The 14,522-nt window shown below is 40.3% G+C and overlaps 1 protein-coding gene across 5 annotated transcripts in view; it reads left to right on the top strand.

Moving 5' to 3' along the window:
• Nucleotides 1-14,522, top strand: part of Lpgat1 (lysophosphatidylglycerol acyltransferase 1) — a 117,180-nt gene that overhangs the window by 87,495 nt on the left and 15,163 nt on the right. For all 5 annotated transcript variants that reach the window (XM_055609144.1, XM_055609146.1, XM_055609145.1 and 2 more), the window contains 3 exons: nt 633-728; nt 3,576-3,849; nt 6,877-7,003. In XM_055609144.1, the coding sequence (XP_055465119.1) occupies nt 633-728; nt 3,576-3,849; nt 6,877-7,003 (497 nt within the window). The remainder of the gene's footprint in view (nt 1-632; nt 729-3,575; nt 3,850-6,876; nt 7,004-14,522) is intronic.

Below are 14,522 nucleotides of genomic sequence, written 5' to 3'. Positions count from 1 at the left end.
TGTGTGTGTGTGTGTGTGTGTGTGTGTGTGTGTGTGTGTGTGTGTGTCTGGAGATGTGTATGTGCCTGAGGTTAGGGACATCCCCTGGAGCTGGAGTTATAAGCAGTTGTAAGTTGCCTGATGTGGGTGCTGGGAATTGAACTTGGCTCCTCTGCAGGAACAGTACATGTTCTTAGCCACAGAACGATCTCTCTAGCCCTTTGAGTCCAAATTTAATAAGCTAATTCAGCTTCATTTTTTATGTATACTTATGACTTAGGACTGTAACACCAGGAATCAAGACTTTTTTATGTAAACTGTTAGTGCTAGAAATAGCATTATATTTAAAATATTTACAACACTAAGTGGACTTAACACTAAGGCTGGATTTATATGTACATATGTGTGTATATAACAACAACTAAAGAAGAGGTCATGAATTTGAGAGGGAATAGGAAGGAGTTGGAAGGGTAGAAATTATGTAAATACAGTATTCCTATGGCATTCTCAAAAGAATAAAAAAATTCAAAAATGTTTTTAGTCACTAATTAAAAATATGCTTTGGTGATTATATTGAAAGTATGGAGACGTGGCTAGAGTCTAGCAAGTTTCTCCAACACTGAAGTAACTATATCTGCATTTAAATATTTCAGGTTGTTGCTCAGATGATGTGGCTGATGGATCATATTTTCAAGTACACAAACTTTGGAATTGTTTCTCTGATTCATGGAGACTTCTTTATAAGACAGGTAAGTGGTAAACGTTGTTCTTTCAGTGTTTAGACATTGGAACTAAGTGTTGATAATGGAAAGTGGCCTGGGCTAGGTGGACCCTGCTTTCCAGTCTTGGCTCTTTGTCTGAATCCTTGTTGGTAAACCTTTATTTCAGTCTGACGAGAAATACTCAGGATCAAGTACCTGCCACACTCTTACATCATTATCTAAGTAACTTGAGCAAATTAAATGCTCAGTTTCCTCATTTTTTATATGAAAACAGTAGACAGCCTCCCTCATATAGTTGTGGGGATTAAGGGAAGTTAAACATGGGAAGCATTCAGAACAGTACCTGCTACCTTCATCAGCATTTTATCGTGAGCACACTGTCTTATCTAACTTCTACTATCTAATCCTGTAATGTGGTAAGAAGATATCTCAATTACCACTAGGGAGGGTATTAATAAGTAAAGAAATAGAATAATAATAATGGGAAATGGTGGGGGGATTCATAGTAAGACACGTGAATACGTCAGATTTCGAAAATCCAGAAAACTTTCCGAGGAGAATATAATTTGGCATATGGATCAAATGGAGGTGAGGTGGGAAGGGTTGTAAGCTCAGGGCATAGTTCCATGTTGGCAAGAGAATTATAACCTCTTCCCAGTCAGCGTGGCATTGCATTGTAGCCTTCTCCTCATCCACATGTGTATCACAGGGCTATCTCTCACAAAGCAGGGAAATAGCATGTTAAGCATATCTGAGGATGGCAACGCCATGGTTACTTGGTGTTAATGTTAATCGTGACGGTATGGCCCTGTGCACAGAAGTACTGAATAAATGCCTGATAGATCAAATGAATCTTGTTTTGAGGAACCACAGATGAAGACATAAGCCAGAAGTAAGTAGAAAGCACAGACACAAGCAACAGAAAGATTGACAGCGCACGGTGCAGTGGGAAAGCCAGCCAGTTCTGTGACTAGGTGGAGTCTGGGCAGATGACATAGGGTGGTGTAACAGTTGATGTTAGTGGGGACCTCGAGCTCAAACGAGGCTTACTTGTCCATGTGCCCGGGGTGTGGAAATGAAAAAGTGTGTGCTCAGGTCTTTTTAGTAGAAGCCAAGGCTTTGAATCCACACAGACTATTTCAGAGTGACTAAAAGTTAATTTCAAGAGAGAGCAGCATTTTCTCCTCAGAGATTAGCAGTAAAAATTCTATAACATGAGGCTGAGTGGTACAGAAAAGGTAGTAATTTAGTCAAATGTGTAAGAGCATGCCTGTGGCCCCAGCTCTTAGACACAGAGGTAGGTGGGAACACAGGGAATTCAAGGTCATTCTACATAGCAAATTTAAGGCCAGCCTGGGACATGACACCCTCCCTCAAAAGAATGGGGGTGGGGGAAACTTGTTAACTTTTAAATCATAATCGTAATTCAATAAACTAGTTTTAAAGTCTTTTTTTTTTTTTTTTAATTTGTGATACATTTGATCAGAAGACTGGAAGCACACTGCTACTTTCAGCAGCTTTGTAACCGTGCTGGCTGTGCCACACTGACAGGAAGGTGGCTTCTCATGCTGGCTTGAGCTTGGGCTGTCTGTGTTCAGCCTCCACGTCATCCTTTCTCTTTTCTCATCCTGTTGTCCTGCTGTCTGCTTCCAGGGATTTCCCTGACTGTCTCTGCTCTGGAACAAACATGGTCAGGCCCCCTCTGTGGGCTATTGCAACTGCAATAACAAAAAAAGTGCTCTTTTTTTTTTTTTTAAATCACATAAATCAATAAAACTTGGCTGCTGTGTAAATAAGAGTTGTGCTTACTTGTAATATAAGTAAACTTATGACATTTCCTTGCTCAAAACAATCCAGTGATTTTGCATTTGAAGCACCACAGCAGTGGTGGCTGGAGAGGTAGTTCAGTCAAGAGTCCTCTTGCAGAGCACCTAGGATTGGTTCCCAGAACTCAAGTCAGACATGGCTCAACCACCTAGGACTTCAGCTGCAGGAGATCCAACACCCTCTGGCCTCCCGGAGCATTTGTAGAGAAGTGGTGTACATACGCTCAGATTACTGTGTGCACATTCACACATCATGTTTATAAATTAGAGAAAACAGTGAAACCTAACACCATGCGCAAGGCCCTTTCTGTTTGGTCACCTGCTACTGCTGTCTTCTCCAGGCTGGTGAGAGCACTGCTCTTTCCTTTTCTGATTAGGTTGTAAGGCACAGTCTTACTAGGTAGTCCTGGTTTGAGACTCACAAGGTAAGCCAGGCTAGTCTTGAACTCATAGAAATCCACCTACCTCTGTCTACCAGTACTAGGATTCAAGATGTGTGTCCCCACTCCAGGCCCCAACATACCAAATATGTTTCTACCTTGGGCCTATATTTTTTTTACCTTTCTCATTTGGAGTATTTTGCCTTTCATCTTTGTGTGGCTTATTCCCTCATACTGTCTATCAGTTCTTTGCTCAACTGTCACTTCCTGGCATCAGCTTGCCTAGTTCACCCTGATTCTTTCTACCCTTCTTAATCTTTTCTTCCTAAACTGTGTCACCAGTGGAGTATACACTCCACATTCAGTGCTTTTCCTTACGATCTCCTGTTTTTGCCCATGTCTGGTGTTGGAACTGTACTTGGCAAATAGTAGGCACTATGTGGCCACAAACTGTCCAGTTGCTTTTTTTTTTTTTTTTTTTTTCAGGAAGAAGGTCCTTTGTATAAGTTTGAATAGTTCCTCCCACTCAAAAACAGAAAACAGAAATAACTGGGGAAACCACTCTTCTGTCCTGTGGTTGGATTTCAATTTTGAAGCAGTTGTTTCTATTTGATCTTGGGGTATTTCCTCTCAACTGTACCTGTCCTTACCGTGTGTGTACCTTCTAGGGAAGAGCCTATCGTGACCAACAGCTGCTGGTTCTCAAGAAGCACCTAGAGCATAATTACAGGAGCAGAGATCGAAAATGGATTGTTTTATTTCCTGAAGGGGGTTTCCTGAGGAAGAGGAGAGAAACAAGCCAGGCATTTGCCAAGAAAAATAACTTGCCATTTCTTACACACGTCACTTTGCCAAGGTTTGGGGCAACCAACATTATCCTGAATGCACTTGTAGCCCGGCAGGAAAATGGAAGCCCAGCAGGAGGAGACGCTCGAGGCTTAGGTAGGGGCCGTAGCATTTCTTGTCTTGTTTGAACTGAAGTGTTTTTCTAGAGTTCTAATTCTTTTTTGATTTTTGGTTTATAAGTTTTTTAATTTATTTTCATCTCATGTGCGTTGGTGTTTTGCCTGCATGTATGTTTGTGTGAGAGAGTTGGATCCTCTAGAACTAGCGTTGCAGACAGTTGTGAGCTCCTGGGTGGGTGCTGGGAATTGAACCTGGGACCTTTGGAAGAACAGCCAGTGTTTTAACCCCTGAGCCATATCTTCAGCCAGTCTTTTTTTGTTTGGTTTGGTTTGGTTTTTTGTTTAGTTGGTTTGGAGTTTTTGTGACAGAATCGCTTCCTGTAGTCTTGGGCTGTCCTGAAACTATGTAGACCAGGCTAGTCTCAAACTCAAAGGGATCTGCCTGCCTTTGGAGTTAAAGTCTTACACCACTAAGCCTGGCCCAATTCTTTATATATAACTTGACAATTAAAATTAATAGTTAGGGAGAGGATGAAGTTATAATCTCTTCATATTTTTCTTTAAAGTAGTCAGCACTCACAATAATGTACATAATAAGTACAAGTGTGGACCCAAGGATGTCTTCTTGCCTGCCTGTCCTTCCTTAGGGTGATCTCTGCCACTAATGATGCACATTACTACTTTTCAATTTATTTAATTTAGAAGGTTTTGTTTGCTTTTAATAGAAAGCAAAGTTAATGTAATTTGTCAGTATTTATTAAGTCTCTTAAAGTATTAATAAATGACTCAGTCATCCTACTACTTATCAAAAGGAGACAGTCTAAATTGGGCATGATGACTCATCCCAGGAATTCTAATACTGGTGAGTCTGAGAAGAAGGAAGAGGATGGCCTTTGAGTTCAAGGCCGATCTGAAATACATAGTAAATTTTAGGTCAGCCTGAACTGCAAAATGAGACTTTGTGTCAAAAATAAATAATCATAATCTGCATCTAAGTAATGACACTTGTCACGTGTTTATTTATAGTAAACCAGCCAGAGGGAGCAATCCCCACATGTCCATGTAACACAGCCACACAAATGATGCATATGGAGAGTTGGGGCTGCCTGGCAAAATACTTACATTGCGGGTGTTGGAGGAGGGACAACATACAGGTCTTGTGAAAATACTATGAGCTCCAGATAGCAGGAAACAAGTGGCTGAAGACACCAGCATGCAGGCAGAGATTGTTCTGTGAGCTCTGACGTTGTGGCTCATTCTCTAGAGTTTTAAATGGGGATGCACTGTTCAAACAGTCAAGAAAAAGTAAGCTGCACTCAGTGATGTGGCTCCCGAGGAACAGGCAGCAAATCAGGAAGTAGTCTCCGGGAGACTGTCTACAACAGCAGAAGCAGCCCCATCCACTTGAGCTGCGGACACTTTGTGATGAGCAGAGCGAAGAGATTCATGCTAGCATGTTTTAATTCTTTTAGTATTATTTAAATAAATGCTGAGTGATTGGCTCTCAGAAACATTTTCAGATTCTGTGCAGAGCAGATGTACAAATAAATAATGCCCATGAAATTGCACTGCGTTTTCGCTTTCACTCGCTTTTCTCAATAGCTACTTGGCAGTCAGCTTTCTTGGTCTTTTATCATCTATTAAAAAGGCAAACTGAAAGAGTCTTTTAATAGAAAAGCAAATTTAACAGTACTTCACTGCTGGAGACACCACAACAATGTCATAAGAACGTTTATTGTTTATCCTTAGTTTAATATATTTAAATTTTAGGTCACCAGAACACATGAAAGTTTTTTTTTTTTTTACTGTTTTCTTCTGTTTTGTTATTTTTTACTGTTATCCTCTGTGAAGGTAAACCCTACTGTGTTTTTAATGTGTACTCCAAGCACATGTCAAAATTATTTCTGCCTGGTTAACTTTTAAAAGTACCAGGATCTTGTGCTTCTTTCCTGTGTGACTAGTCATCCCTGAACTGAACTCTGCTGGGCTTTTTATACTTCTTTCCAGCCTGAAAATTTCTAAGCATAAAGTTGAAAGAATTCATAGTGTCTGTCCCTGAACTGTTAACTATACTCTAAATTTTTACCAAATTTGCTGTTTTACATCTCCCTCTGCCCTTCTCTCTGTCCATTAGTTCATTTTGTTTTGTTAGCTTTTTGCTTTGGTTTTTGAGGCAAAGTCATGTAACCCAGGTGCCTTAAAGCACTCACCCTCCTGTCCTCTTGCCACAATCTTCTGTATGCTGGGATCACAGGTGTGTGTCACTGTGCCAGAGAAAAGTGTGCCCCCTGCAGAGTGTTGCTCCAAAGTCTTGTAAGGAATTTAAAGTTGGTTTTAATTTCTACCAAGAAAAGTAATATATTATTGGCTTCTAGTACAACTTAGACTCAGGCTAGAAAATTATTCTAGATATTTCATGTATAGAATAGACAACTATACTTTAAAATACTGAAAGCCAGTGTTCTCTGTGAGAATCCCCTCTCCATTCTTGCTTGGCTTTGTACTCATTGATGAAAACAAAAACAGCCTTGAAGGACCAGACTAAACAGAACTTTCCATCTCCTCCACAGTAGTGGCTGCTGATCGTTCCTTCTGAAGGGCAGGGCAGGAAGATCACTTTATTTTTGTGTAACTCTTGCTGAAATTGGGGAAGCTTTTTTCCCCCAGATAAGAACAGTAACCAATAACAATGTATATCTAAGTGCTTGATTTTATTTCCAATTTTCTGAATTTGTTAATGCCCCCTAAGTATTGACATTGCAAATCATGACTTTTGTTTGCATTATTGGTTTGCTTTTGATGTGTGCTTTGCCTTTTGACCTTTCGTTGGCTGTTTTGTGTAGGAGTGATAATATGTAATAATACTTTGCTAGTGCATAATTATACTGAAGATTTGAGTGAGCAGTGTGTAGTGAATAATAATGTTTCATTATTTGTTTTGGAATGAAGTCTGCCTTTTATCTCAAGGCAGAGGCACATTGGTGTGCTTCAGCTGCTTACCTGAGTTCTGGTCTGCAGGTACAGAAAACCTCACCCAACACAAGTCACTTTGTCTTTATTTTAGAACGCAGATCAGGAGGCCTCCAGTGGATAATAGATGCAACCATAGCGTATCCCAGAGCTGAGCCCATAGACATTCAGACCTGGATCCTTGGACACAGGAGGCCGACGGTCACTCACGTTCACTACAGGTCAGTGTTGTAGCCTAGGTGTGCTTAACAGAGCGGCCTCAGAGCACACACACATGTACCACATGCACAGGCGCCAGTAAAGGTCAGGGTTGTGAGCTGCCTGACGTGGGCGCTAAGAATGGAACCCAGGTCCTCTGCAAGGGCAGCCAGAGCTCTTCACCTCTGAGCATCTCTCCAGCCCCTACAGTTAGAATTTTTAATCTTACTGTCTGTAATCTGATGTCTGTTGCATAAATAACAGCAAAAATATTTAGTGAATATTTTGTGCCAGCTTCTTACGCTTCTGTTATATAAACTTTTTGAGGTACTTTTATATAAATGTATGAAAATGTTTGCCTGGCGTTAGTGAGCTGTGTATAATTTGGCCACTTTATAACCTAGTTAGCTTTATCTGCTCGTCAGAGACCTCAACACGTAACGACAGGCTGAGAGTACGCAGTCAGGCCTCAGGGGGAGTACAGCCACCACAAAGCCCTCAGAGCAAGAGGAGAACTGCTCAGATTCTACACTAATAGCATATGCTTATTTGCATATGTGTTTTGTATTAACACATCAGCATACTTTAGATGCAGATGGAAAGTTTGAAGCTTAAATTTTACAACTAAAATGTTACAGGTTTTAGTTTTTGAGGGGGAGGAATAACTAAAATTCAGGTGAGTAGTGCGACTTAAATTAACAAATTACGGAGTTCATGTATAAGGTAAAAGTGTAAATATTTATTATTTTTATTCCATTTCACAAGTGTTTTTGTTTGTTTTGTTCTTTGTTCCTTTGGGTTTTGTTTGTTTTGAGACGGAATCTCTCTGCATAGCCCTGCATGTCCCAGACTTCAGTAAGCAGAGCAGGCTGCCATTGAACTCAGAGAGATCTACCATCTCTGTCTCCTGAGTGTTGGGACTAACGGCGGACACCACCATGCCTGGCAATAGTTGTATATTTTACTTAAGGTAGTGAATACTTACTGTGTACACGGGAGGAGGCTCTGTCAACTATAGCCTGAATCCTCCTTCACTGCAGGGCAGTAAGACATCATTTGAGGATAAAGAAAGGCTGGTTTTAGTTTAGGTCTTTTTATTCATTTGGTTATGTTCTTAAAATTTAAACAAGGATGAGATATTTCCAATTAGAATCAAAGTCAAAATGCAGCATTCAAAATGTGTGTATGTGTGTGTGGTAGGATTAGGTGTGAAGAGGTTATAAGGGAAACCAAACTGAAGAATAAGGAAAGGTATCTTGAAGCTATAAAGGCACAAGGTTTTTGCCCCTGCCTCTGGAGTACTGCGATAAATACATGTACCATCAAACTTTACAACATGATTGGATCTTCACTGCAGAGTAGAGTGCTCAGAAGAGTAAAAGCAAAAATAATTCTGTACCTAATATAAATAAATGTCTACTTTATACAAATGCTTTATACAAAAATGTTAGAGATGATGATGATCCTTTTGCTCAGAATTGGCTTATATTTTATTTTTTTTAGATCTTGAGAAAAACTGAAATGTTAAGCATATTGTCATGAGAGGTCCTGAATACTGAGGCATTGCTGGAGATAGAATGCAGAGCCTCAGGCCTTCCAGACTAGCACCGTCCGCTGAAATCATCCCTAGCTCCAGGCATTGCTTAGATGTCCTAAAGCCAATGTGTATTACAGTAGACTGGGAATGAGTCTCTAATTGTACTTCTTATATTTGAGAGTTATAAATATCAAAATTAAGTTTTGAAAACTATACAATAAAGGGCCAGACAGATGGTTGAGAACACTGTCTGTTCTTCCAAAGGTCCTCATTTCAATTCCCAGCAACCACATGGTTGCTCACAAACATCTATAGTGGGATCTGGTGCCCTCTCCTGGCAGGCAGGCACAATGCATGCCAGAACACTGTATACATAATAAATAAATAAATCTAAAAATGTTTTAAAAAGAAAACCATACAATAAGTGAAAAATTTTGTACCACATTTCATAAACTTTGATACATACTTAATTTCATACTAACATCTCTAAAACTGAAAAACCTCCTGAAGACCAACATCATAAAACATTGTAGTGTGCCTGGTAGGCAGACAGTGCTCAGCAGAGACTCCTGCCTCTCATTGAGCTGCATATCTCCTTACAATATGCCTATGTCCTTCAATTTAAAGCAGTTCATTGAAAAGAGAAACCACCCACAAAATTAGGCGTTTGGATTTAATGGTCATTTGATAATTGCAGCAAAAGATTTTATCTGATTATTATTAAAAATTAGTAAGTCATGGTTAGGTGCATACCATTTATTAATACTAAATAGGCCCTTTTGAATCAAGGATATTGACATCCTTAAATTACGTAGTCTGTTTTTGTGTTCTGATGTTTTCCTCTGTAATGTAAAAGTGATCATTGAATTTATATAACACTGAGGTAGATGTCAGGCTAGAATTAACATGGGAAGGGTCAGCTGTTCTATACCTGGCACTAAGTTTTCAGTCAGCTTTCCCAGGACCTGAAGTGCGATGGTACTAAAGTGGCACCTGCTTAGTCCAGGACATGTGTGTTCAGAGCTGGGCCACCTCCAGCCAGGCCCAGGATCTCTCAGGCAGAAAGGAGTGTGGGGTCATCTGCGAGCTGAGGTAGCATCTCACCATGGCAGGAAGAAAGTATTCTTCCTCTAGTTGCAGTTTTGCTTTCTTGTTGCTTCTAATTTTTAAAGAATTTATTTGATATTATGTGCATTGGTGTGAGAGTGGAACTGGAGTTACAGTTGTGAGCTGCCATGTGGGTGCTGGGAATTGAGTCCAGGTTCTTTGGAAGTGAGACAGAGCTCACTGAGCATCTGTCAGCACCTTCCTGTTGCTTCTGCGTGTTGCCCATTTTGCCCCTACTTCCATTCCTCAACTATTCCTTATGTCTTCCTGACTTTCCTTGCCATTGATTTCCTATTGCTTCATCTCTGGATCCCACCTTTCCTTGAAAGAAAAGGAGGACTCAGCGTTTTCATTACTATAGTTTCCAGTTGAAAAATGAAAGATTACAAAGAAATCTTGCTTTTCAGATGTTTATTTCTGAGGCTGGAGAGCTGGCTCAGCAGTTAAGGGCATGCTTCCACCTGATGACCTGTTAGATCACTAGGACCCACAGAGTGGACAAGAACTGACTTATGTAAATTGTCCTCTAATCTCCACACACATGTACTCTGGTATTTGTACATGCATGCACATGCAAAAACACACATAAAAATTGTTTTCTGACAATAAAAATGAAAACGGGGAATAGATAGTATTTACAGCGGTTTGGTTATATTTCTTATTTTTTAAGATTTATTGATTTATTTTACATATATGAGTGTGCTATCTGCATGTATACCTGCATGCCAGAAGAGGGTACCAGATCTCACTATAGATGGTTGTGAGCCACCATGTGGTTACTGGGAATTGAACTCAGGACCTCTGGAAGAGCAGCCACTGCTCTTAACCACTGAGCCATCTCTCCAGTCTGGTCATATTTCTATAATGAAGCCAAAGATTTGAGATAAGTGAGTCATTTCAAGCAGGGTAGATCTTCATCCTCTAGTCTTCATCCTCTACTTACATGATATGCCAAATTTCTTCAACTGTAAAAAAATTTTACATTAAAGAAATGTTATGTTATTGTAGTGTGTTAAGAGTTCTCTAAGCCAGGGGTGACGCACGCCTTTAATCCCCGTTCTCAGGAAGCAGAGGTGGGTGGATCTTAGTTGGAGATCAGCCTGGTCTACAGAGAGAGTTCCAACAGAGCCGGAGAGCCAGGGCTACACAGAGAAACCCTGCCTTAAAAAGGAAAGGGAGGGAAAAAAACAGAAAAGAGTTGATCATGGATGCAAAAAAAGGCCCAAAGTCTTGTGGGATGCAATCTGAGACCCAGGAACGCTAGTAGAGTAGTTCCAGTCCAAGTCCAAAGGCTGACTGACCACAGGAGCCAGTGTTATAGGTCCTAATCCAAGCCTGAACCGCCACCCTACCCCCGCTACCAGGGGACAGATAGTGTAAGCAAGCCCTGGTACCAGTATGGAGGCCTGAGAACCAGCTGTGTAGTTGTGATCTGAGTCTGAAGCTTGAGAAGCCTCAGAAAAGTAACCACCTATAGTAGAGAAGCAGAGTCATAGCCAGTAAAGCTATGTCACTGCAGTACGTAAAGCTGTGTCACTGCCATGTGACGGCAGCTCTAGACATCACACACTTTGCAGGAGATGGTAATCTGTTTGGTGAGTGTGTGTGAAAACTGGAAATGAGCTGGGTCCTCCACTTGTCTCTCCTGGGGGCTACAGTATTTTCCACGTGAGATAGGGGTGAGATTTTAAGGTCTCGTTGTATGCCCTGAGTAGGCTAGGCTTTGCTTTGTAGACCTGGCTAGCCTTGAACTCACAGATGCCCTCCTGAGTGCCAAGCTTTTCCACTTTTTAGAGTTCCTTTAAGGTCTAACAGAGTGTCATTGCTATTCAGGTTTTTCTTTGTACTTTGAGGCATGGTCTCACTATGTAGCCCTTGCTGGCTGGTAGACCAGGCTGGCCTCTAACTCGGAGACCACCTGCCTCTGCCTCCCTTGTGCTGGATGTGCAGCACTATACCTGGCAGTACTCAATGTTTTTGTTGTTAACACATAATAATGGTTTTCACTGTGACATTTGAATGCATATATATAATAGATTTTGATCCTGTTCCCCTTATGATACCCTCTCTTTCTTGTTCCCACTGATTCTCCTTCCTCTCATATCTTCATTTTTATTTAATTTTGTGTGTGAGTGATCTAATTAGGGTTGGTTACAGAGCATGGTGTAAGGGCTTGTTTATAGGAACAGAGGAACCTCACCAGAGGCTACAGCACTGAAAACATGCCTCTCTCTTTCCTATCAGCCAGTGACTGTATATAAATCCTCAAAAAGAGTGCAGCCTCATGAGCTTAATTTGGATTTATTGAAAATATTATGCCTGAATTTTAAAAAGTTTAGGCTTCTGTTTTAGTTATTGACTGAGCTCTCATTGATGATCACTGTTTAATCTGAGCCAGCATGGACACAGGGCCTTTAATCCCAACATTGGGAGATAGAGGCAGGAGTTCAAGGCCAGTCTGAGCAAACAGCTATCAGGTAAGATACTCTCAAAAAATGAAGATTTACTTGTTTTATGCATACGAGTTTTTTGACTGCACATATATATTTGTACCTTGTGTGTGCCTGGTGCCTATGGAAGTCAGAAGAGACATTCTAGAACTAAAGTTATGGATGACTGAGCTACCAGGTCTTTTGTCAAAAATCCTTAACTTATCCTCAAAAATTGAGGAAAAACTATAAAGTATATATGTCAGAAAAGAATGTGTAAAATAAAATATCAGAAAAGACAGTTGTCTGCGTGTGACACTCAAAGTTTTTCCCTGATGTATTAATGTCAGTTCAATTCAACAGGTCTATATTTTGACACTGCACTGTATTTTATGTTGTGCACACAAAGGTGAGTTCAACATAATTGGAAAAAGGAAAGAGACACACAAGAAAATAAATAGGCTATGAACCAGTAAGCATAATCGCAGACTGTATAAAGGAAGTGGGAAGTGGTATAAGAGAGCCACATCCTTATTCTCTTTCTTTCTCTTCCCCACCACCCCCTGAAACAGGGGTTCTTTTGTAGCCTTGGCTATCCTCGCTCACTTTGTAGAGGCCTCAAACTCACAGAGATCTGCCTGCCTCTGCCTCCCTGAGTACTGGTATTAAAGGTGTGCACCACCATACCTGGCCAAATTCTTATTCTCAGTGGAAGCAGGGTAATCTGGGAATGAGTTTTCACACATTTAGAAATTATATGGAAGTGACAATGAAAGAAATGGTTGGAAGAGGTTGTTTCTAGGAGCAGGATCTAAGGAGGGAAGGTAGAGGGGTTTTTGTTGTTGTTATTGTCTAATTTACAGTTGCTTTAACTTTCTAAAACTAAGCCCACATTACAGATATTTTTAAGCTCTGGACCTTACCCTTCTAGACAGTACTCTAGTGGTAACTTTTCCATATCCTTTGCCATGAGCACACATTCATTCCCTCATTTACATTCAGCCGGTGGTTCTTCAAAGTCAAATGCTTACGTAGTTGTCTTGCTTGCTTTTCTCATCCCTCACCTATATAATTAGCTTCATAAAGTCAGGAGGGACTGTTTATCTCGGAATCTCTCTCCACAATTAGTTTCTTCCATGTAGTTGACATAACTGAATTGAGGGTGAGTCGTGTGGTTTGTTGGCTCATGTCTTGGAATCTTAATGGCTTAAAAATTCAAATTACGAACTCGGATGTAGAGAGTGCCATCTGCTAAGCTGAGCATTATTTTATATCTTTTTTAAAGTGTAATTTCATGTAGTGTTCTTAGATAGGATTTTGTGGATTTGTAGAAAATATTTTAAGTACATTCTAGATTACAGATAATAAGAATTTTTATTACTTAAAAAATGACCTTTCTCATTTGAATAGCCAGCTATTGGAATTGTAAAGGCTTGTATCTGGTAGGTCTGTTTATTTTCTTAAATCTCCCAAGAACTGCTCTTATTTTGCTTCAGAGAGACCTGGTTTTCAGTACGTTTGGCCCCTTACTGTATTAGAGAATTACTCGTGCAATATTTTCATCCCATGATAACCTTACAACCAGAGTGAAGTAGACTGCTCTTGAGAGTGAGCATTTGGTCTGCCCTCCTGGCTGTGTTCTAGTCAAGAGAATGTCCAAGAAACTCTGGGCAGATGGTAGGATAAAGTGTGGGTCCAAATACTGCCCTGCTCTCCATGCTAATCCCCATTTAAAGTGACAGAGATAATTCAACAACCACACTGTTCTTTCAAGAATTTATTAAATTTACACTGTCTAATTTAGTCTTATTTTTAATGTTAGCTTTCTTCCTCATAAGGATATAAAGACTACTTAAATTAATCTTCTATAATGCAGCACATACTGCAAATATTAGCTGGTGTGATTCAATAATTTTTTTCTCTTTCCCAAGAGGTACCTATTCTGTGATAATCATTTAACACATGGCGGTCATAGAACAGAGACCACTGTGATTTGTGCTTGGTCTGAAAGGACAATGGGTAAAGTCTAGACAGAGAGGTGAAAAGCTAATGATGGGCGTCTTGTGAAATAGTGACTGAACAAGCAGGACTGTGAAATAGAGCACACATACAGCAAGCATTAAGTAGTCTATAACACAAAGGGAAGTTGTAAGAAATAAAGTTGTAAAGTTGAAATAAGAAAGTGGTGCACCCAGAGCTGCTTGGACATTCTCATGGCTAAAACACAGCCAGGAGGGCAGACCAAAGCTCCTCTCAAGAGCATCTGCTTCTTTACTCTTGTTGTTATGTTACCATGGGACGAAAATACTAAGTTACTTTGTTGCTCTGATAAATAAAACATTCTGGCCAGAAGCATTTTGGGAGGAAAGGGTGTTTTCCACCTTTCACTTTCAGGTCATGTTCCATCATGGATGGAGGGCAGGGCAGGAACCTGACGCAGAACTGCTTGCTATTCCGTACAGCATTACC

The sequence above is a fragment of the Psammomys obesus genome, unplaced genomic scaffold (genome assembly GCF_907164565.1).
Source record: "Psammomys obesus unplaced genomic scaffold, mPsaObe1.curated_primary_1811, whole genome shotgun sequence".
NCBI lineage: Eukaryota > Metazoa > Chordata > Mammalia > Rodentia > Muridae > Psammomys > Psammomys obesus.
The sequence above is the reverse complement of the archived record's forward strand: the minus strand, read 5'-3'. Positions and strand labels throughout refer to the sequence as shown.